This window comes from Sus scrofa, unplaced genomic scaffold (assembly GCF_000003025.6).
Source record: "Sus scrofa isolate TJ Tabasco breed Duroc unplaced genomic scaffold, Sscrofa11.1 Contig414, whole genome shotgun sequence".
Taxonomy (NCBI): Eukaryota; Metazoa; Chordata; class Mammalia; order Artiodactyla; family Suidae; genus Sus; species Sus scrofa.
The window spans coordinates 249,573-274,842 of record NW_018085198.1 but is presented as its reverse complement, the minus strand read 5'-3'; the positions used below and the strand labels follow the sequence as shown (position 1 = coordinate 274,842).

The 25,270-nt window shown below is 37.4% G+C and overlaps 1 protein-coding gene across 1 annotated transcript; it reads left to right on the top strand.

Moving 5' to 3' along the window:
* The first annotated feature begins 11,659 nt into the window (after positions 1–11,659).
* Positions 11,660–12,589, top strand: LOC110258748 (olfactory receptor 5AK2-like). The gene has a single exon (XM_021082014.1). It carries the CDS (start codon positions 11,660–11,662, stop codon positions 12,587–12,589), a length of 930 nt encoding a protein of 309 aa, XP_020937673.1.
* Positions 12,590–25,270: the final 12,681 nt, after the last annotated feature.

Genomic DNA, 25,270 nt, shown 5'->3' with positions numbered 1-25,270 from the left:
AACCTTTAAGAAACATTCATAGACCTGGTGAAATGATTCACTTCTGCATTGCAATGAACTAATAATCTATCAGGAAAAGTCTTCAAAATCACATTTAAAATTACATCAAAAAGAACAAAATACCTAGGCATAAACTTAATCAAGGAAGTTAAAGACCTATACTCTGAAAATTATAAGACACTAATGAAGGAAATTGAAGATGATACAAAGAAATTGAAAGATAGATCATGCTCTTGGATTGGAAAAATTAATGTTGTTAAAATAACCATGCTACCTAAAGCAATCTACAATTTAATGCAATCCCTATCACAAATACCCATGACATTTTTCACAGAATTAGAGAAGATAGTCCTAGAATGCATGTGGAACTAAAAAAGATCTTGAATTGCCAAAGCAATCTTGGGAAAAAAGAACAAAGCTGGAAGTATAACCCTCCCAGACTTCAGACTGTACTACAAAACTATAGCAATCAAAACAGCATGTTATTGGCACAAAAACAGACACACACGTCAGTGGAACAGAATAGACAACCCAGAAGTAAACCCCTGCACCTATGGCCAATTAATCTACCAAAAAATAGGCAAGAATGTATAATGGATAAAAGACTCTGTCTTCAATAAGTAGTGCAGGAAAACTGTATTGTTACATGTAAAACAATGAGATTAAGACATTTTTCTCACAACATATAGAAAAATAAACTCAAAATGGATTAAAGATCTAAATGTAAGACCTGAAACCACAAAACTAGAAGAGAACTGAGGCAGAATATTCTTTGACATAAATCATAGCAATATTTTTTGAATCTCTCTCCTAAGGCAAAACAAATAAAAGCAAAAACAAGCAAGTTACATCTAATTAAATTTAAAAGCTTTTGCACAACGTGGGAAACCACTGCTAAGACAAAAAGACAACCTAGGGGATGGAAGAAAATATTTGCAGATGATGTAATCGACAGGGGGCCAGTATCCAAAGTATATAAACAGCTCATACAACTCAAGATCAAAAAAAAAAACCCATTAAAAAATGGGCAGAATACCTGAATAGACATTTTTCGAAAGAAGACATACAGATGGCTAATAGCCACGTGAAAAGATGTTCAACATCACTAATTAGAGATATCACAGTGAGATATCATCTCACACTTAAAGTCTACAAATAACAAATGTTGATGAAGATGTGGGGGAAAGGGGACTTTTGATGGGAATGTAAACTGATGTAGCCACTATGAAAAACTAAGAATAGAACTACCATAAAAGATCCAGAAATTCCACTCCTGGGTATATATCCAAAAAAAAAAAAAAAAGCAAACAAACAAACAAAAACTAAAAACAAAAGCACTACTTTGAAAGATATACATACCTGAATGTTCATAGAGCCTTGCTCACAATACCTAAGATATGGAAGCAACCCAAGTGTCCATCCATAAATGAGAGAATAAAGAAGATATTACACACACACACACACACAGGATTATTACTCAGCCATAAATAAATAATAAAATTTGCCATTTACAATGACATGTATGGACCTGGAGGGTATTATGCTAAGTGTAATAAGTCAGACAGAAAAAGGCAAATAGTGTATGTTTCTACTTATATGTGGGACCTTAAAAATAAAACAAACAATGAATATAACAATATAGAAACAGCCTTACAGATACAGAGAACAAACTAGTGGTTACCCGTCAGGAAAGGGCCGTTGAGAGGGTCAAGATAGGGGAAGGAGATTAAGAGGTACAAACCCAGTAGGTGTAAAGTAAATAGGATACAAGGATGTAATGTACAGTACAGGGAATAAAGCTAATATTTTATAATAACTTTAAATGGAGTATAATTATAAAAATATTGAATCACTATGTTGTATACCTGAAACTAGTATAATATTGTAAATCAACTATACTTTAACTTTAAAAAATAGTCCTTGTTTTAGGGACCCAAAGTAAGCTGTGTTTTCTTTTACTAGCGGTTGAACACATTCCTACTTGAGACCCTGGTCATGCAATAAGTAATGCTGAATGCCAGTTAAACAGCTGTTGACCATAACTCTCCTTCATATGTTTGTTTGTTAATCAAAGAGCTACAGACTCATTGAATATAGCTTTCTCCTTGCATACTTATTCAATGAAAGGCTTAACCGTAGCAGACATTAGCCAAACACAACTTGAAGTCTCCTATTCCACAGAATTTTTTTTACCAGAAATATTTTTATGTCATAAAGTGCAACTGGAAAAAAAGATGATTTTTATTGAGGGATAATTTTTTAAGTATATAAACTTTTAGGAAAAAAAGAAAGAAGGAATCAAGATTAACTTTTTTCTTCAAATAAATAAAAATGGTAAATATGATAATATAAAATAGGTTTAAATGGTAGTAGCTCTGTCACACTAGGGAGGGACCATGTGTCCTTAAATTTAATTAGCTTTGGATTTTGTTTTTCAGAAAGTCATCTCTTTCACTAATTATGGTGACAAATATAATTATCTAGACAAAGCATAGGTCCCTGGATGTAAGAAAAAATGCTCCATCACATTCATAACAATGGAGAAAAGGGAATTATTCTACAGCAAGGCGAGTCTAAAAAACCTGCAATAAATAAATAAGTAATAAATAAATTTAAATTTTCTTCAGCAGAACATAGTGAATGCTATTTTTTTTTCCATTTCCATCTTAGTCCCTGGAAGCTAGGATTCTCAAGAGAGTGAGTATTGATCCCTTAGGTCCCAACTATAAATTCCCCAGATAGAAGGAACCACACACACAGACACTGTGGGCAGTCAGCCTGTACCAGTTGCAGAAAGACAAGCTGGAGGCAAGCCTGGTGTAAGTTCAACATCCAAATCCCATTTTTCACACCAGCCAGGAATCATCCCAGAGTGGGCTGGAAATGGTGAAGCAAAAGGGTTAGAGCCTAAGGTCTCATACGTTTCACCCGCTCCCCCAGAAAACCAGATCAGTTCATCCCTGGTGACCTAACAGAAATGGAGTAAGAAAGTGGAATTAGACTGTGCATTGCCTGGGAAGAATGTGACTGAATGGATATTGTACAATTGGATGAATGAATGAGTCTGTATCTTGTGGCCTTCATGCATTATTTGCACAAGTTATTATGACCTTCGGTGAGTTCCCATTCAATGCCTAGCCCTGTGCTGACAAGTTTACAGAAGACACAGCCCTTGAACTTTACATCACTCCCAAGCAGTCTTTACTTCTTTCCCTACCTCTTCTTTTTAAAAAATGTTAAGCTATCTTAACTACCTGCAAGAAAATGAACCCCAAACTCACTCTTTGTCTAATTTAAATGTCACATTTGCAACACAGCATTATGTGTGTATAGGTGCACAGATAACATTTTGAATATTAAATATTCCTGATTATTGCACTAATTGCAAAAATCAAGCTATTTTTCAAAGAAAATAAGTTTATTAGTTTAAAGATTTGTCTCTCTCCTACTCCCATGCCCACGGATAACCATTAAAACCTTAGTGTGACTCCTTCCTGAGCTTTTCCACACACTGAGAAGGAAAATGAGAAAAAGAGAGTGGGAGTGAAAGAAACTTTTATTTTTAAGAATCCACACTCTATGTATTATTCTGAGACTTGGTATGTTCATTGACAGTATGACAAGAGCACCTTTCCATAAAAGTATACATTTATCTCATACTTTTTGGACCGTGTATTGACCCATAATATGAATCTACTCTGACTTTATGTAACATTTTTTTAATTTTTGCATTAATAAACAGTGCTACTACAAAAATCATGACCTTCTAGGTAATTCTGTGATCCTCATTTTATAGAGGACAGAACTGAAGGTGAAAGGAGTTACATCCTTTGTCTCTGTGAGGTGGTAAGACCAAAATTCAAACCGAGGTCTGCCTATTGCCTTTCCACTGCACATTGTGTGTGTGTGTGTGTGTGTGTGTGTGTGTGTGTGGTGTGTGTGTGTGGTGTGTGTGTGTGTGTGTGTGTGTGTGTGTCCTTGTTCATATGGGATGAATTTATCTATAATATGTCCCATGATGGAAATTCTTAACCATAGGAAGGCATATATTTAATTTTACTACTATTTCCAAATTTGTCTCTAACATGACTGTGGCTAATTTACTTTCCCACCAGAAATATGTGAGTCCCCATGGCTCAACTTTCCCACCAAAACTTTGCATTTTAGATTTAGGAAGGTAAGATTGTATTTCAATGCAATCTGATTACTACTCAATTATCTGATTACTAGTGAGTTGTGTATATTTTTATATCTCTGTTGACCATTTAGGTTTTTTCTTCTATAATAACTCTGTGTACATCTTTTGTGAGTTTTTCCACTGGGTATTACATGTATACTGGTTACTAATCCCTTACATCTGTATTTGTTACAAACAAAATTACCCGAGTAAATTTCCAGTGAGTATCTAGTCTTTCTTTTTATTTTATAATATTGGTATTCTTAATTTAAATATAGTTCAATTCGGTGTTTTATGATTCTTGCATTCATGTCTTGTTTAAATTTTGTTGTTTTCCTCTCAAAGCTTTACAATATAAGTCTTTAACGCATTTGGAATGAATCTTTATAAAATGTAAAGTATAAATACTAATTTTTTTTGGCTGCTCCAGCAGCATGTGGAATTCCCAGGCCAAGGACTGAAACCATGCCACAGCAGCAACCCAAGCTGCTGGAGTGACAGCATTGGATCCTTAACCAGCTGTGCCACAAGGGAACTCCTACAATATTATTTCTAATATGTAAAAGCCCTAATAGCTCCATAGTGTTTATTGGGCTATCTTTCATTGATGTACATGCTACCGTTTTCATATACCAAGCTTCTAAAGACTTATGCATCTGTTTTTGGTATCTTTTTCTCAGTTCCATTGATCCGTTTCTCCACCCTGACACCACACTGACTTTATTAGTATTACTTTATAAGATGTTTTTATTTCCCATAGGATAGGTTCTCACCTGGTTTCCCTTTAAAATTGTCTTAGGTATTTTTAGCTCTTTTCTCTTCCATGTAAAATTTAAAATAAGTCTGTCAGGGTGAACATAAAATTCTTTTAAGCATTCTATTGGAAGTACATTGAATATGTAGGGGAAAAAACCGAACGTTAACAATATTGAGTTCCTCTTCACGATCTTGGTTTATGCTTCAGTCTTCTTCAAGCATTCGAATAAAGTCTTACTTACTCTATAATGGTCATGAACATTCTTAGATTCACATCTAGGTACTTTTATTCTGGTTCTTATAAATTAAAATTTTTCAAACTCTTTCAAAATTATTGCTGGAGAACAGAAATCCAATTGATTATTAAACTACTATCAAGTAACTTTACTAGGCTCACTAAGAATTTCTCTCTCAGTTCGCTAGGGTTTTCTATAAAGATTTTACATTCCCTAAAAATAATAATAGTTGCGTTCTTCCTTTAAAATCACTTTAGGAGTTCCCGTCGTGGCGCAGTGGTTAACGAATCCCACTAGGAACCATGAGGTTGCGGGTTCGGTCCCTGCCCTTGCTCAGTGGGTTAAGGATCCGGCGTTGCCATGAGCTGTGGTGTAGGTTGCAGACGCGGCTCGGATCCCGCGTTGCTGTGGCTCTGGCGTAGGCCGGTGGCTACAGCTCCAATTGGACCCCTAGCCTGGGAACCTCCATATGCCACGGGAGCGGCCCAAGAAATAGCAAAAAGACAAAAAAAAAAAAAATCACTTTACATTTTATTTTATTTGTATGTCCTTTATTCTGGCTAGGACTTCCAGAAAAACATTGAATACATTCAATCATAACATGCATCCTTGTCTTATTCCTTAATTTACAGGCATTGCTTCTCATGATATATTAGTAACTATAATGTTTATTCCAGCAATATGTTAGATAATCTGTACCACGTTATATGTAGTTCCCAACTATTTCCAGTTTTTTTTTTTTTATTTTCCCACTGTACAGCAAGGGAGTCAGGTTATCCTTAGATGTATACATTGCAATTACAGTTTTTTCCCCCACCCTTTCTTCTGTTGCAACATGAGTATCTAGACATAGTTCTCAATGCTATTCAGCAGGATCTCCTTGTAAATCTATTCTAGGTTGTGTCTGATAAGCCCAAGCTCCCGATCCCTCCCACTCCCTCCCCCTCCCATCAGGCAACCACAAGTCTCTTCCCCAAGTCCATGATTTTCTTTTCTGAGGAGATGTTCATTTGTGCTGGATATTAGATTCCAGTTATAAGTGATATCATATGGTATTTGTCTTTGTCTTTCTGGCTCATTTCACTCAGTATGAGATTCTCTAGTTCCATCCATGTTGCTGCAAATGGCATTATGTCATCCTTTTTTATGGCTGAGTAGTATTCCATTGTGTATATATACCACCTCTTCCGAATCCAATCCTCTGTTGATGGACATTTGGGTTGTTTCCATGTCCTGGCTATTGTGAATAGTGCTGCAATGAACATGCGGGTGCATGCGTTTCTTTTAAGTAGAGCTTTGTCCGGATAGATGCCCAAGAGTGGGATTGCAGGGTCATATGGAAGTTCTATGTATAGATTTCTAAGGTATCTCCAAACTGTTCTCCATAGTGGCTGTACCAGTTTACATTCCCACCAGCAGTGCAGGAGGGTTCCCTTTTCTCCACAGCCCCTCCAGCACTTGTTATTTGTGGATTTATTAATGATGGCCATTCTGACTGGTGTGAGGTGGTATCTCATGGTAGTTTTGATTTGCATTTCTCTTATAATCAGCAATGTTGAGCATTTTTTTCATGTGTTTGTTGGCCGTCTGTATATCTTCTTTGGAGAAATGTCTATTCAGGTCTTTTGCCCATTTTTCCATTGATTGATTGGTTTTTTTGCTGTTGAGTTGTATAAGTTGTTTATATATTCTAGAGATTAAGCCCTTGTCAGTTGCATCATTTGAAACTATTTTCTCCCATTCTGTAAGTTGTGTTTTTGTTTTCTTTTGGGTTTCCTTTGCTGTGCAAAAGCTTTTCAGTTTGATGAGGTCCCATGGGTTTCTTTTTGCTCTAATTTCTATTGCTTTGGGAGACTGACCTGAGAAAATATTCATGATGTTGATGTCCGAGAGTGTTTTGCCTATGTTCTCTTCTAGGAGTTTGATGGTGTCCTGTCTTATATTTAAGTCTTTCAGCCATTTGGAGTTTATTTTTGTGCATGGTGTGAGGGTGTGTTCTAGTTTCATTGCTTTGCATGCAGCTGTCCAGGTTTCCCAGTAATGCTTGCTGAATAGACTTTCCTTTTCCCATTTCATGTTCTTGCCTCCCTTGTCAAAGATTAATTGACCCTAGGTGTCAGGGTTTATTTCCGGATTCTCTATTCTGTTCCATTGGTCTGTCTGTCTGTTTTGATACCAGTACCACACTGTTTTGATGACTGTGGCTTTGTAGTATTTCTTGAAGTCTGGGAGAGTTATGCCTCCTGCTTGGTTTTTGTTTCTCAGGATTGCTTTGGCGATTCTGGGTCTTTTGTTGTTCCATATAAATGTTTGGATTGTTTGTTCTAGTTCTGTGAAAAATGTCATGGGTAATTTGATAGAGATTGCATGGAATCTGTAGATTGCTTTGGGTAGTATGGCGATTTTCACAATATTGATTTTTCCAATCCAGGAACATGGAATATCTTTCCATTTCTTTACATCTTCTTTGATTTCTTTGATTAAAGTTTTATAGTTCTCGGCATATAGGTCCTTGACCTCTTTGGTCAGGTGTATTCCGAGGTATTTGATTTTGTGAGGTACAATTTTAAAAGGTATCGTATTTTTGTATTCCTTTTCTAATGTTTCATTGCTGGTATACAGAAATGCAACTGACTTCTGAATGTTAATCTTATATCCTGCCACTTTGCTGAATTTATTAATCAGTTCAAGGAGTTTTGGGGTTGAGTCCTTAGGGTTTTCTAGGTATAGTATCATATCATCTGCATACAGTGACAGTTTGATCTCTTCTCTTCCTATATGGATGCCTTTTATTTCTTTTGTTTGTCTAATTGCTGTGGCTAAGACTTCCAAAACTATGTTGAAGAGCAGTGGTGAGAGTGGGCATCCCTGTCTTGTTCCAGATTTGAGTGAGAAGGCTTTCAGTTTTTCCCCATTGAGTATTATATTTGCTGTGGGTTTATCATAAATGGCTTTGATTATATTCAGGAATGTTCCCTCTATACCCACTTCGGCGAGGGTCGTGATCATGAATGGATGTTGAACTTTGTCAAATGCTTTTTCTGCGTCTATTGAGATGATCATATGATTTTTGACTTTCCTTTTGTTAATGTGGTGTATGATGCTGATTGATTTGCGTATGTTGAACCATCCTTGTGAACCTGGGATGAACCCAACCTGGTCATGGTGTATAATTTTTTTGGTATGTTGTTGGATTTGGTTGGCTAAGATTTTGTTGAGAATTTTTGCATCTATATTCATCAATGATATTGGCCGATAGTTTTCTTTTTTGGTGGTATCTCTGTGTGGTTTTGGAATGAGGGTGATGGTGGCCTCATAGAATATCTTTGGGAGTATTCCGTCTTCTTCAACCTTTTGAAAGAGTTTAAGGAGGATGGGCACCAATTCCTCTTTATATGTTTGATAAAATTCACCTATGAAGCCATCTGCTCCTGGACTATTTCCAGTTTTGATCTGTTCTGTCATGAAAGTTATTGAGTTTTTCCAAATAATTGTTGGCTTTCCACTGAGATAATCATGTGACATTTTCCTTTAAAATATTAATATGGCAAATTATATCCATAAAATTTCCAGCATTAAAAAAATACTTTCATTTTGGGATAAATATAACTTAGTCTTGATTACTGGTGGAAAATAATTTTTTCCCTGCTACCGATGTTTCTTTCCTACAAAAGGAGCTCATTTTGTGGAATCATGGCCATCCTGTTCCCTTTCTATTCACTCAGTTCCTAGAAGGGTGCAGTGACATATCTGATTGGTACATCTACATCTGCTCCACCCTTATCCTCAGGAGCAGCCTGCATGCTGAAGCCCTTGTCCCCCTGCATCTCAGAGGGGCTTCCCCACAATGTGCAAGAGGCGTGCCCCCGTCACTGCCACCAACACTGGGTAGATAAGCTTGTCTACTCAGGGTGTTCACTGGGCACAAGTAACCTGACTAAGAAAGTCTTCCTACAGGTGTCTGAAGGTGACATAAGATCTCTGTATATACACTTTTTTTATTTCTCGACCTGTTCAAATCCAGGGAAAGGAAGAAAATGGCTATTTACTAGACCCTCTTTGAGACCTTAGTAATTGTTTAACACGTGATGGATTTGGTTGATGAATGCATGTTTTTAAGCTCTTTGCATCTATATTCATAAAGGAGGTTTGTTCCAGAGTTCCCATCATGGCTCAGTGGTTAATGAATCCGACTAGGAACCAGGAGGTTGCGGGTTTGATCCCTGGCCTTGCTCAGTGGGTTAACAATCCGGCGTTGCCGTGAGCTGTGGTGTGGAATGCAGACACAGCTAGGATCTTGCATTGCTGTGGCTCTGGAGTAAGCCGGTGGCTACAGCTCCGATTCAACCCCTAGCCTGGGAACCTCCAAGAAATGGCAAAAAGACAAAAAAAAAAAAAGGAGATTTGCTCCAATGTTTTTCTCATATTTGATTATTTTGGCTTCAGTGTTACAGTGATGTGAATTAGAGAATGTTCTTTACTGAGATTTTTAGGAAAATTTATATAATATTAGAATGAATTAGTCCATAAATATTTGGTATAACTTTCCTATAACACAACTGGGCCAAATGTTTGTGAGAGTAAATTTTAAAATAACTAGCAAAACTCTTCAATTAGTTTAAAATAGTTGAATATTTCACATGCAAACATACATACCAATTACTATCACTCTCTATCCAATTAGTCTGCTTCTTTCTGAAAATAAAATTTAGTAAACACAAAGTAACTATTTTCAAATTATATGTATATATAGAATATTGTGGTTCAAAACATGTACCAGCAACTCAGTAAAAGGAAAATAAGTTTTGTTATTACGTTTGACTCTCCTGGGTCAAACAAGCTAAAGGAAGGAATGAACTTTATTTAATTTCTTTAAAAAAAATAAAGTATAAGGCAAAAAAATGATGAATTATTATTTCAAATTTAAGGATTTCTGGTCTGTGAAGAACACCAAACATAAAGTTAATGAATAACAAACAATATGAGAAAATCTTTGTCAAGTCAATATCAAATATTCAAATCTAGATTTTTTTTAAAAGAGCAACCCTAAATTAACTCATAGAAACATTGAGAAAAAAATGAAGTCAATTTTTTACAGAAAAATAGAATAGCAAAATTTTAAGAATATTAGACAATGATCAGATTTATTTCTAGTTAGGGAAAGAAAGAAATAAAAATTAAATATCACTTTACACTTATTTTTCTGACCAAAAAATATTAGGAAAACACCAATGTTCACTAGAAAGTGAGGACATGGGAACCCCATACACAATTAGTAGGAGTGTACACTGGCACACTCATTAAGGAAAGTTATCTGGAAAAACTTGTTAAATGTGTGCAAACCCTCAGACTCAAAATTTTTGTCCCTAGTAATATGCCCCAGAAAAGTTTTCACAGTGAGTTATATGTAATGGAAACAAGTTGTAACTAACCTACTATCTATCCATCACTAGGAAAGCACATATAGAAATTAGGATGCATGGACACCATAGAGCAGTGCTACTCAGTGTGGGGTCCATGAACCAGCATCAGGCCTTGGACTCTCTGTTTCCACTCTATGATGAGATAACTCTGAAAGTAACACTGAACATTTCAAAGTATAATAGAACTTTGCTGAGAATTTTTATTGCATTTGCAAATATTGGTCTACAGCAGATTGGAAATTCCACAACAAAATGTTGCTTTCCTATAGACCCTTTGAGAAACACAATAAAAGACTCTGCCTGGGTATGAGTCTGTGATGGCCAGAGTAGAATTAATAAGGAGACAAAAAGAATAGGATGAGAATATGGAGATAAATTATAGGAAGATAATAGAACTCTGTGGGTAAGTCAAGATTTTCATATACAGCAATTTACATTTATGTAAATTATGGTGTATTCATTGAAATGTATAAAGTGTAATTTTAAAGTGAGTTTTTATATGTTCCCTAACCTATATATTTATGAAATGCCAATCATTTTGCACAAGAGAACACAGCTGCTGGTCCATGGCAATTTCCCCACACTGTTTATCAAGTTCTCTAAGTTAGGCAGCAAGCTTCAGCCCCCTGCATGTTTGCTTTTAAGATCCAAGTTAATTATGTCATAGAAAGTATCTTGAGTCCACTACAATACCACATTTTATACCATTTTTAGATCGAAAATTAATTAGAAGATCACAATGGTCTTAGCTTTCTTTTTTTTTTTTTTTTGTTAGTGCGGCATGTGGCATATAGAAGTTCCCAGGCTAGGGGTCCAATCAGAGCTGCAGCTGCCGAGCTATGCCACAGTGACAGCAAAGCCAGATCTGAGCCGCATCTGCAACCTAACACTGCAGCTTGCAGCAATGCCAGATCCTTAACCCACACAGCAAGGCGGGGGATTGAACCCATATCCTCATGGGTATTAGTCGGGTTCTTAACCTGCTGAGACACAATGGAAACTCCAGCTCTTAGCGTTCTGTGTTCTGCCTTTACAACTTTTCAGCTGATATTTCATCTTTGCCAACCATGGAACAAAACAATGGCACCAAAGTGACGGAATTCATTCTCCTGGGATTTGCTGGTCAACACAAGTCTTGGCTTGTCCTCTTCATAGTGTTTCTGGGGATCTATGTGGTCACCCTGGTGGGTAACATTGGCATGATCCTGCTCATCAAGATTGAAGCTTCCCTTCACACCCCCATGTACTTTTTCCTCCAAAACTTGGCTTTTGTGGATATCTGCTATACCTCCGCTATCACTCCCAAGATGTTGCAAAACTTTGTGGGGACAGAACAATCCATCTCATTTATAGGGTGCATAGTGCAGTTACTAATTTATGGTGCTTTTGTAACAAGTGATTGCTACATCTTGGCTGCAATGGCGGTGGACCGCTATGTGGCCATCTGTAACCCACTCCGCTATCTAACAGTCATGTCCCAGAGAGTCTGCATTCAACTCTTGATTGGCTCATACCTCATAGGTTTCCTAAATGCCTCTGTACATGTAAGTTTCATTCTCCCCCTGAATTTTTGCAAATCCAATAAAATTAACCACTTTTTCTGTGATGAACCCCCAATTCTCGCCCTCTCATGCTCCAGTATTTATTTTAACGTCATGCTAATTGCAGCCTTTGTGGGGTTTAACTTGATGTTCACTGTGTCAGTCGTCATCTTTTCCTACGTATTTATCCTGGCTGCCATCCTGAAGATCTCTTCTGCTGCAGGGAGGAGAAAAGCCTTCTCCACGTGTGCTTCCCACCTGACAGCAGTCACCCTTTTCTATGGGACTCTGTCTTACATGTATCTGCACCATCGCACCCTAGAGTCTCAAGAGCAAGAAAAACTGGCTTCCGTGTTTTATGGGATTGTGATTCCCATGTTAAACCCCCTCATCTATAGCCTGAGAAACCAAGATGTGAGAGAAGCTCTGAAAGGGGTTGGAAAGAAGTATTTCTAGTTCGAACTTTGGTTTCTAACTCAACATGGTTTGACAGGCAGACCAACATTTCTGTCTTATTTCTCAACAGTAGAAGATGTAGCAAACGTTCATGAGATACAGTCATTCCTTAGTTGTATCAGCAGCACCTGAAAAATAATGAAAACATCGCAAATTATTAAATGAGCTTCTAACACGTGTATCTTAAAATATTGAAAGAATTTTGGTATTTCTTTTGTACATTTTGAGGAGCCCTCTTCAAATACTCCACATTAAGAAGGGAAAGAAAATTAAGGAGAAATGTATAATTGATATTGTACCTCTACTAGTGAGAGTATAAGGAATCACTAGGATAAAAACATTTTAACCTTCTCCTAAGAGTCACTGTTACTCTGTAATTTTTTATTAAAGTAGCCAAGCTACTTTATTATTGTAAAAAAAATATTTTTGGCAAGAGCCATCTCCTTGGAGAAAACGTGCAGTAAAGAAGAGGAGGAGAAAAGGACCTTCGAGTGAATCTCCATAAATTTGGGGACATTTGACGTCAATATCCCTCCTTTCTGATGTATCCCATAAACAATTAGGAAATTGACACTGGAGTCAAGAAGACATACCACTTTTCTCTCTGGTAGTTATAACTTGAATCTCCAGATAAATCCCCTTGCAGATGTACTTAAGAAAATAAAATCCAATAAAAAAGTTGGTGCTATAAAGTAGACTCATTTATCCAGAAGGGTTCCATTATACCTCTCAAATTCCAAGAATGAAGAAAAATGCAGGAGTCTAGTCTTATTTCTAGAAGTCAACTAAGGGCTCAAACCCTTGTTGCCTTGCCATTTGGATTTTTAAAAGAATAAGAGGGAGTTCCCTCGTGGCCTAGTGGTTTCAGGATCCAGCATTGTCACTGCTGTGGCAGAGGTTCAGTCCCTGGCCCAGGACCTTCTGCATGCTGTGGGTGGGGCCAAAAAAAAAAGAAGAAGGAAAGATCAAACACACAGTCATTCTGTGCACAGGCAGCATAAACAAAATGACTGACATCACATATTTCATTTCTCCTCCCAGTCCTACTAGTCAGTTAAACCATAGGGAGAAGTTATTTGGAGAGCTGATGGGATAAGAGTTAACCATCTTTCCCAACAAGTTAACCATCATAACCCAGATAATACCAAGAGAAATCAGATGGCACCAGCCCGTGCAGCAGGGTGCATTCCAGGAATCTCCAAATTAGGAAACTCTGATATTATATCAAGTTACTGGTGACCTGCCCATATTTCCCTTATGTAGAGAGAAACTGTTCTGCTCTAGCATATGAGCAGATCCTCTTCTAAGAAGGAAGAACTTACTACTCTAAAACATCATCCGAGAGGGATACACCTCTGTTTTACTGTGCTGATATGTCACCTTATACAAACATCCTTATATTAATGTTTATTAATGCCTTTTCTCAGAGGAACTGGGCTGTGCAGAAAGGTAAAATAATCGTGAAGAATATGTGTACATAATAATGTTTTAATATTCATAGAGTGGAAAAAACAGAAATACATGAACAAAAGAAACACAATAGTAACAGTAAATGTAAACCCATCTCTTCCAATCCGTGACAGATGAAATTGAGGAAAAAATTAAGAAGGATATTTATGGGAAAACATTGAGGATATTCCTTTTAAAGTCAAGAATAAGGAAAAGATGGAGTTCCCGTCGTGGCTCAGTGGTTAACGAATCCGACTAGGAACCATGAGGTTGCGGGTTCGATCCCTGGCCTTGCTCAGTGGGTTAAGGATCCGGTGTTGCTGTGAGCTGTGGTATCGGTTGCAGACATGGCTCAGATCCCGCGTTGCTGTGGCTCTGGTGTAGGCCGGCGGCTACAGCTCCGATTAGACTCCTAGCCTGGGAACCTCCATATGCCGCAGGAGCGGCCCTAGAAAAGGCAAAAGACCAAAAAAAAAAAAAAAAAAGAATAAGGAAGAGATGGCCTTAATCAAAATTATTCTTTGGCTATTGTGAATAATTCTGCAATGAACATGCAGGTGCATGTGTCTTTTTTAAGGAAAGTTTTGTCCAGATATATGCCCAAGAGTGGGATTGCTGGGTCATATGGTAGTTCTATGAAGTTTTCTAAGGTACCTCCATACTGTTTTCCATAGTGGTTGTACCAGCTTATATTCTGCTGGAGGGTTCCCTTTTCTCCACACTCCCCCCAGAATTTGTTATTCATGTGTTACCAAGGATGGCCATTCTGACTGTGGTGATGTGATGTCTCATGATAGTTTTGGTTTGCATATCCCTAATTACCTACCCAGCCATAAAAAAGAACAAAATAATGCCATTTGCAGCAACACGGATGGAACTAGAGACTCTCATACTGAGTGAAGTCAGAAAGAGAAAGACAAATATCATATGATATCACATATCTGGAATCTAATGTATGGCACAAAGGAACCTTTCCACAGAAAAGAAAATCATGGACCTGGAGTATGATTGTGGTGGCCAAGGGGGAAGGGGAGGGAGTGGGATGGACTGGGAGCTTGGCGTTAACAGATGCAGACTGCTGCCTTTGGAATGGATTAGCAATGAGATCCTGCTGTGTAGCACTGGGAACTCTGTCTAGACACTTATGATGGAACACGTAATGTGAGAAAAAAGAATGTATACATGTATGTGTAACTGGGTCAACATCCTGTACAGTAGAAAAAAATAAAAGGTAAAAAATTAAAATTAAAATTAAAAAAATAAAACCATCCGAAGATTTAAAAAACAAAGTATAGTTGATTCACAATATTTCTTCGATTTCTGTTGTATAACAGAGTGACCCAATCACACCCAGTTCCCTTCACTGTACAGCAGGACCCCATTGCCCATCCATTCTAGATGTTACAGTTTGTATCTGTCAACCCCAAAATGCCCACCCATCTCACTCCCTACCCACTGCTCCCTTCCCTCCAACCCGGAAATCTGCTCACCATGTCCATGAGTCTGTTTCTGTTTTGGACATAGGATCATCTATGCCGTATATTAGATTTCAGATATAAGTGATATCATATGGTATTTGTCTTTCTCTTTCTGACTTACTTCACTTAGTATGAGAATCTCTAGTTCCATCCATGTTGCTGCAAATGACATTATTTTGCTCTTTTTTATGGCTAAGTAGTTTTCCATTGGATATATATACCACGTCTCTTAATCCACTCATCTGTTGATGGACATTTAGGTTGTTTCCATGTCTTAGCTACTGTGAATAGTGCTTCCATGAACATTGGTGTGCATTTATCTTTTTGAATGAAAGTTTTGTCTGGATATGTGCACAGGAGTGGGATTGCTGGATGATATGGTAGTTCTGTTTTTAGTTTTCTGAGGAATCTCCATACTGATTTCCATGGTGGTTGTGCCAATTTGCACTCCCACCAACAGTGAAGGATGGTTCCTTTTTCTCCACACCCTCTCCAGCATTTGTTATTCGTAGACTTGTTAATGATGGCCAATCTGACCAGTGTGAGGTGATACCTCATTGTAGTTTTGAATTGCATTTCTCTAATAATTAGTGATGTTGAACATTTTCCCATGTGCCTGTTGGCTATTCATGTGTCTTCTTCAGAGAAATGTCTATTTAGGTCTTCTGCCCATTTTTCAGTTGAGTTGTTTGGTTTTTTATTGTTGAGTTGTATGAGTTGTTTACATATTTTGGAGATTAGGTCTTTGTCTGTTGCATCATTTGCAAAGATTTTCTCCCATTCCTTGGGTTATCTTTTTGATTTTTTAATGGTTCCCTTTGCTGTTCAAAAGCTTTTAGGTCCCATGGGTTTATTTGGGGGTTTTTTGGTCATTATTCTAGGAGGTGGATCATATAAGATGTTGCAGTGATTTGGGTCAGAGAGTGTTCTCCCTATGTTTTCTTCTAGGAATTTTATAGTATCTGGCCTTATATTTAGGTGTTTAATCCATTTGGAGTTTAGTTTTGTGCATTGTGTTAGAGAATGTTCCAATTTAATTATTTTGCATGTATCTTTCCACTTTTCCCAGAACCACTTATTTAAGAGACTCTTCTTCCACTCTATGTTCTTGCCTCCTTTGTCATGGATTAGTTGACCATAGGTGCTTGGGTAAAGTACCAAGCCAATTCCATGATGAAGTGATTGAATTTTTTTTTAAAGTGGTGCTGGACTGAATAGCCAGGGAGATAAATCCCAACTTTTAGCTTATACTATACACAAAAACTAACTTGAAAAATGTTGTGTATACCTAATACATATTACATACAAATTGTAAATGCTAAAACTAAAAATTTCTAAAGGAAAATCTCTAGAAGACAAATCTCATGACCTTAATAGTGAAGATTTCTTCGATAGGAAACCAGAATACAAACCATGTAATTAAAAATTGAAGTATTTACTTTATTAAAATTTAAAACTTCTGCTTTTCTAAAAACGTCAGGAAGTAAAAAGATATAACACAGACTGGGGGGAAATTATATATATATATATATATATAATATTATACATATAATATACATGTTTTATATATATATTATGACAAAAACTTTCTGCTCAGAATATATAAAGAACATTTACAACCCAACAATAAAACTGTTCATTTTGGAGTTCCCATCGTGGCTCAGGGGAAACAAATCTGACTAGGATGAGGATGCAGGTTAAATTCCCAGCCTCACTCAGTGGGTGAAGGATCTGGCATTGCCATCAGCTATGGTGTAGGTCTCAGACACAGCTCAGATCTGGCATTTCTGTGGCTGTGGCTGGCAGCTGTAGCTCCAATTCGACCCCTAGCCTGGGATCCTCCATGTGCCATGGGTGTGGCCTTAAGAAAAGGACCAAAAAAAAAAAAAAAACTTCATTTTAAAATGGGAAAGCGGTAACAGTGAAAATCTCAGAATAAGTTCCTCTGAAAATTCATTCCTTCATAAAAGCAACTAGAACACTGAGATGTGCTGCACACATGCACACACATACAAACACACACATCACAATCAACTTTTTTAGCCTCTGGAAGTTAAACAGACTTGCAGAAATCCAGGGAGCATCTATTCAGAAAACACAATTGAGTCTTAGCAAGAATGCCAAGCTTTGGGGTGCTTTAATGTGCCCTATCCTCATCCTTCCCCTCCCCATCTCCACAGAAACCCTAAAAACCAAAAGTTGGCAATCAGGTTGAAAAGCAGTAGCCTGGCAGCCAGCTGGAACAGACCAGTTTGGGAGCACTTTCAAAGCCTCATTCGCAGAGAATTGTCATCCTTTGGCCCATGTAGTGGTTCTCTGGAAGGTCCTGTTTGCAAGGCTGTCAATATTTGTCCAAAGCTCACTCAGTCCAAAGAGCCTTTTTTCTGAGGTCATTTGTCAAAAACAGTCACAGGTCAATTAATTGTTTAACATCACAGCTGCTTATGGATGGAGGTAAGAGTTGAAGCAAACAATAGGCAAACCAAAAAGCTTAAAAAAAACCTCATGAACAAAATATCCATAAGGATGTTGAAAATGTCCAATATACTCTTGAGAATATAGAAAACAAAGAGCAACAGTAGGGGTATATTCAAAATTGAACTAAGAAAGCCCTAAGCATTCACTTTGGCCAATCTTGAGGCTATACTCAAGCAGGAAGTGAAGGCTAAGGTGATATTGTAATCTGCCTGACTGAGCATTGAAATCTTACCCCAAAACACTCAGAGACCCTTAGCAAAGACTAATTGACTTGTGGGTTCCAGACGTTTTCAAATCACTAGCTAACTGCTAAGCTAACTGAGCAGAAACTGCAGCAACTGCATATGAGAAGGAATACACACTTTATAGGATTAACTCAGAAAAGTCACTATTCAAGCTATCAGCAGCAACAATAACAACATCACAATAATGAATGCTGGGGAAAAGGATAATCTGATTTTCTGATATGCCACGTTATATCATTTAAAAAGTTCATTTTTCAACAACAGAAAAGAAAGGTTGTGAGTCATGCAAAGAAAGAATAAAATATGACCCAGGTGCAGAGGGGAAAAAAAAGCAGTCAGTAGAAATTGTCCCTGAAAAGCACAGACTTTAGAATTAGTAGATAAGTCTTTAATTAAGCTATTTTGAATATGTCTCAAAACACTTCTTAAAGTTTCTAAAGTGCTAAAGGAAACTGGGAGAATATATTTCACCAAAAGGAGAATATCAATTAAAAATAGAAACTATTTTTAAACAATAGAAATTCTAGAGTTAAAAAGTAAAGGAACTGAAATGAAAATTTCACTAGAGAGCATCACCAGCAGATTTGAGCAAATAGAAGAAAGAGTCAGTTAACTTGCAGCTAGATTGAGATTATCTAGTCTAAAGATTAAAAAAAAATTAAAAGAATGAAGAAAAATAGCCAGGCCCTGAGACGTCAGTAGAACACCAGCACGCATACCAAAATATACATAATGGGGGTCCCAGAAGGAAAGTACAGAAAGAGACAGAAAAATCATTTTAAGGTGTATTGGCTGAAAACTTCCCAAATATGAAAACATTCATCTATACAGCCAAAAGACTCAATGAAGTACAAATAGAAGTGAAAAGAGATTCATTCCTGGACAATATATGACCTAACTGCCAGAGGCCAAGGACCAAGAAAGAATCTTGACAGCAGCAAGAGAGGAGTGACCCATCCCATAAAAGTGTTCTCAAAACTATCAACAGCCAACTTATCTTTAGAAATCATATAGGCCATAAATCTATAGGGGTGACATATTTAAAGTGTTGAAAGGAAAAAATTATCAAAAATTACATTGAGTAATTCTCTTTCAAAAATGAAGGAGAAACAAAGATTTTCCAAGATAAACATAAACTAATGAAGTTAGTTACAAGTAGACTTGTCCTGCAAGAAATGCTAAAGGGGATCATTCAGGCTGATACAGAAGGACAACAGACGACAGTAAATCAAAGCCATATAATGAAATAAGACAGTGGTAAGGTAACCAAGTAGGTAAATATAAAAGCCATTATTACTGTATTTTTGTTTATAACTTCTCCTTTTTTTTTTCCTATATAGTTTAAAAGACAAATCAGGAGTTCCTGCTATGGCTCAGCAGTAATGAACCTGACTAGTATCCATAAGGACAAGGATTTGATCCCTGGCCCCACTGAGTAGGTTAAGGATCCAGCATTGCCATGACTGCAGTGTAGGTCACAGACACGGCTCAGATCTGGTGTTGCCATGGCTGTGGTGTAGGCTGGCAGCTGCAGCTGCATCTTCAATTCGACCCCTAGCCTGGAAACCTCCATGTGCTACTGGTGCATCCCTTAAAAAAAAAAAAAAAAAAAAAAAAAAAAAAAAGATGAATTTTTTAAAACACAAATCATAACACAATAATTATAAATATAGGTTAAAAGGCACACAATATATAAACAGGTGTCAATAAAAACATAATGGAGGCAGAACTGTATAGGAGCAGAGATTTTATATACCTATGAGGCTAATTTAGTATTAATTCAAGTTAGATTGATACAAATTTAAAATGTTAGGAGTTCCCGTAGAGGCTCAGTGGAAACAAATCTGACTAGTATCCATGAAGACACAGGTTCAATCCCTGGCTTCACCCAGTAGGTTAAGAATCTGGCCTTGCTGTGAGCTGTGATATAGGTCACAGACATGGTTCAGATCTGGTGTTGCAGTGGCTGTGGTGTAGCCCAGCGGCTACACCTCCAATTTGACCCCTAGCCCAGGAACCTCTATATGCCACAGGTGTGGCCCTAAAAAAAGACCCAAAAAATGTTAATAGTAATTCCCAGAGTAACCACTTAGAAAATAACTGTAAAAATAGAAAAAGCAAAATGAGAAGAGAATTAAAATGGAACACAACCAAAAAAAAAAAAAAAAAGAAAAGAAAAACAAAGAAACACTAACAGAGAAAATTAAGTACTAAAAAGTTAGATGACACACAGAAAACAGGAAAATGGCAGAAGTAAGTCCTTTATTATCAATAATTACTTTAACCAAACATAGATTGGCAGAATAATTTTTTAATACTCCAGCTATATGTTCTATTCAAGAGACTTGCTTTAAAGCCAAAGATGTACAGGTTGAAAGTGAAAGGATGGAAAAAAAAATCTCATAAAAATAGTAACCAAAAGAAGGCTGAGGTGACAAATTTATATTACACAGAATAGACTCTGTCAATAATTATTACAAGATACCAAGAAGAAGGTTATATATTATTAAAAGGACCAATCATCTAGAATATATAACAATTATGAATATATGCCTACCTAAAAAAGAGCCCCCAAATAAATGAAGGAACAATTGACAGAATTGAAAGGATAAGTAGACAGTTTTACAGTAATAGCTGAGGATTGTGACACTCTACCTTCAAACATAGAAATTATGTGCAGATCCTTGTGGAAATAGAGGCCATGAGCAATACCAGACCTAACAGAAATCTAGAGAACACTCCAACAAAAAACACAGAATACATGTAAACATGGAACATTTCTCCAAGATAAACCATACGTTGGGTCACAAAACACATGTTCACTGAATTTTGAAAGACTCAAATCATGCAAAGTATAATCTCAGACCACAATGAAAAGAAACTAGAAAAATCAAAACAGAAGGAAGATTAGAAAACTCACAAGTATGTATGGCATATGGAAGTTCCCAAGCTTAGGGTTGAATTGGAGCTATAGCTGCAGGCCTAAGCCACAGCCACATCAATGCCAGATCTGAGCCACATCTGCGACCTCTACCACAGCTCACGGCAATGCCAGATCCTTAACCCACTGAGCAAGGCCAGGGATCCAACCTGCATCCTCATGGTACTAGTTGGGTTCATTACCGCTGAGCCACAACAGGAACTCTAAAGCAACACAGTCCTAAACAACCAATGGGAGAAAGAAGAAATCACAGGGGAAATTAGAAAATACTTTGATGAATGAAAACAAAAGCACAATGTAGCAAAACTTATGGGATGCTGTGAAAGCTGTGCTCAGAGGGAAATTCATAGCGTTAAAAATTGAAGCAAACATTAAAAATGAAGAAATATCTCAAATCCATAAACAAATATTACACCTTAAGGAACTATGAAAAGAAGCAAATGAAACCCAAAGCCAACAGAAAGAAAGAAATAATAAACACTTGCTATATGACCCATAAATTCCACTCCTACTTATTTATCCACAAGAAGTGAAAATATATTTTCACACAAAGACTTGTATAAAAATGTTCTTAGCATCTCTATTGATAATAGCCAAACATGGAAACAATCAAAATGTTTATTAATTGACCAATTAAATATGTAAATAAATTGTAAGATATTAACTCAATGGAATACAATACAAAAATAAAAATAAAGGAATTATCGAGGGAGAGTACAGACTCTAGAGTGGAAGCTCATGCCTCTCCATTCCTTGATCCAAGAATAAAACATTTGAAAGTTCCCATCGTGGCTCAGCAGGTTACAAACCTGACTAGTACCCATGAGGATGCAGGTTTGATCTCTGGCCTTTCTCAATGGGTTAAGGATCCAGCATTGCTATGAGCTGTGGAGTAGGTTGCAGACTTGGCTCAGATCCCGCATTGCTGTGGCTCTGGTGTAGACTGGCATCTGCGGCTCCAATTCAGCCCCTACTCTGGGAAATTGCATTTGCCGCAAGTGCACCCCTAAAAAAAACAGTAATAATAAAATAATAACACTAATAATAAACTTTCCTTTGCTTCTGAAGGAAAGTAAATGAATTATTAATGCATACAACCACATGGCTAAATCTGAAATAAGATCAGTGGTTACCTGTGAAAGAATTTATGACTGGGAAAAAAACAAAGAAAAATTTTAGATGATGAAAAATTTTGTGTTTTTAACCTGATAACAACTGCATAGATATAAACATTTCTCACAATTCAAAAAAAGTACCTTCAAATGAGTATGTTTATTGTATGTAAATTATACCCCAACAAAGATGATATTTTAAATTTTTTTTTTTTTTTTTGGCTGCACCCTGTGGCATGTGGAATTTCCCAGGTCAGGGATTGAACCTTCACCACAGCAGTGACAATGCCAGATCCATATACTGCTGCACCACCAGAGAACTCCATAAAGTATCTTTACTTTAAAATGACATGATTCTTGGAGTTTCCGTCATGGCACAGTGGTTAACAAATCCGACTGGGAACCATGAGGTTGCGGGTTCAATCCCTGGCCTTGCTCAGTGGGTTATGTATCGACGTTGCCCTGAGCTGTGGTGTGGGTCGCAGATGCAGCTCGGATCCCGTGTTGCTGTGGCTCTGGCGTAGGCTGGTGGCTACAGCTCCAATTAGACCCCTAGCCTGGGAATCTCCATGTGCTTCAGGAGCAGCCCTAGAAAAGGCAAAAAGACAATACATTAATTAATTAATTAAATAAAATGACATGATTCTTTTTAAGAAAACCCAGAGAATCAATTCTCACAAACAATATGGAAATTCAGCAAGGTTGCTAAATAAAATTACTGTACATAAATTAATACTATTAAAAACAAGTTATTGTAGAATATAGATTTCTCCCTGAAAAAACTTAAAATAAACTTAGCAAGAAAAAGTGAAAGATCTTATCAAGAAATCTGTAAAAATCAGAATTTAGCAAATCAAAACACTCTCCCATCCCATTTTTTGACACTTCCTCATATGTTAATATGTAAATCCAATATAAACTCAATAAATAAATAAATAGACTGTAATTGTCTACCAATGGGGGGGAGGGTGCTTCTGATTAAACTAATTAAGGAATGTCTCTATTCAATAAAGTATAATAATAAAGTGAGATTTCCCTTTCTACACTGATTACCCAGAAATATTAAGTGAATGTGCCCTGAGGATCAATGTGCATAACATGCCAACACTTGTGTGGTGGAAGAAAAAAGAATATTTACTAACATGTTTACAAATGCAGTGCAAGGTTTATATCTGGGGAAATGACAGCAGCTTTTAACAGTGGTGATCTTCAGGGTGGGAAACCAGAGATTGAATCAAGGGATTGAAAGAGACTGGGTTTTTACTCTATGAACTTCCACCCATCTGAATTTTTAACCATTTGGTTGGTTTGTTATTATCCACACACACACACTCCTCCCCCTGCCAAAAGGCACGGAGGCAGGAAGGAGGAAGGCAGGAAGAAAAGATAAAAGAAGGGAGAAAGGAAAAAAGGGAGGAAGAATGCAGGGAGGAAGGAGAGGCAAGGAAGCAAGGAGGGAGAGGGGAAGCAGATAAAAAGCAGTTTGTCAACATGGGGACCCAGCCATACGTATATACACATTCTTTTTCTCATACTCTGTTCTATCATGTTCTACCCCAAGAGACTGGATATAATTCCCTTTGCTCTACTGTAGGACCTCATTGCTTATCTATTCTAAATGTAATAGTTTGTGTCTACCGACCCCAAACTTCCTGTCCATCCCACTCCCTCCCCACTCCCCCTTGGTGACCACAAGTCTGTTCTCTATTTCTGTTTTCTAGATAGGTTCATTTGTGCCATATTTTAGATTCCACATATAAATGGTATATGGTATTTGTCTGCACCAGAAATTGACACAGCACTGTAAATCAACTATACTCTAATCAAAAAAATAATAATAGTTTGTCAGAAGCAGAACAACTGTCAAAAATGAAAGCAAGAAGTCCCTAATGGCAGTAACATAAAAATAAATGTGTCCCCTCTGGAAATCTGAACTCTCCTTCAGCAGAAAATAACTACTGAATGCTATTTTTTCCAATTCCATCTCAGGCCCAGAACCTCAGATTCCCAAGGTATTCAGTACTGATCCCTCGGGCCCCAGCTATAGACTCTCTGACTGGAAGGAACCACACAGGGAGACGTGGTGAGCAGTCAGCCTCGACCTGTTGCAGAAAGAGAATCTGGACACAACTCCCGTGTAAGTACACATCAGCCATGTGTCACTGCTGTGTGTCCAGGAAGTGGCAGAGTGAAAGGCTCAGAACCACAGTTCCACCTGCCCCAGAGCCAGGCAGGAGGAATCACTTCCACACCATTCCATGGTGATACTATGGAAATGGTGTGGGAGAATTCAGCTGGGCTGAGTGTTGCCTGGATAAGGACAATAAGTAATTGAATAACTCAATCAATCAATACATCAGTCAATCAATATTTATGCCCTTAATGTAGTATTTGCATGTGTCATTATGGCTATTTAATGAGCACTAATTCAATACCTGGCCCTTTGCTGAGTAGTTCACATAAGTTTACTTACCTGACATGTTAACAGGCTTACTTTTTCTTCTTCTTCATTTTTGTTAAGCTTTATTTTGAACTAAACATGCATTCACAGAAAGTTGCAAAGATAGTACTGAGAGGTCCCGTGTATCCTTCAACCAGTTTTCCCTCAAAGATTGTATCGCATGATTATGACATCAAACCAGGGCTTTTATATTGGTGTGTGTGAGTGTGTGTATGTGTAGTTCTGTGTCATCTTGTCACATGTGTAGATCCATGTCACCACCACTACAATCAGTGTATGGACCTGTTCTATCACGGAGGTCAGATTCCACACGGATCTCCCTCGTGCTGCCCCTTATTGTCACACACTCCCCTCCTGCTACCACTCTGAGCCCTGGCAGTCTGTTCCCCATCTGTGTAATTTTGTCATTGTGAGAATGTTAGAAAAAAGGAAATGTGGCACTATGTGACCTTTGCAGACTGACTCTTTCACTCCGCATAATGCCCTTGAGATCCATTCAGTAGTCTGTTCCTCATTA

Excerpts from the sequence above, each read along its gene's own strand:
- LOC110258748 (XM_021082014.1), top strand. The coding sequence starts at position 11,660 with ATGGAACAAAACAATGGCACCAAAGTGACGGAATTCATTCTCCTGGGA.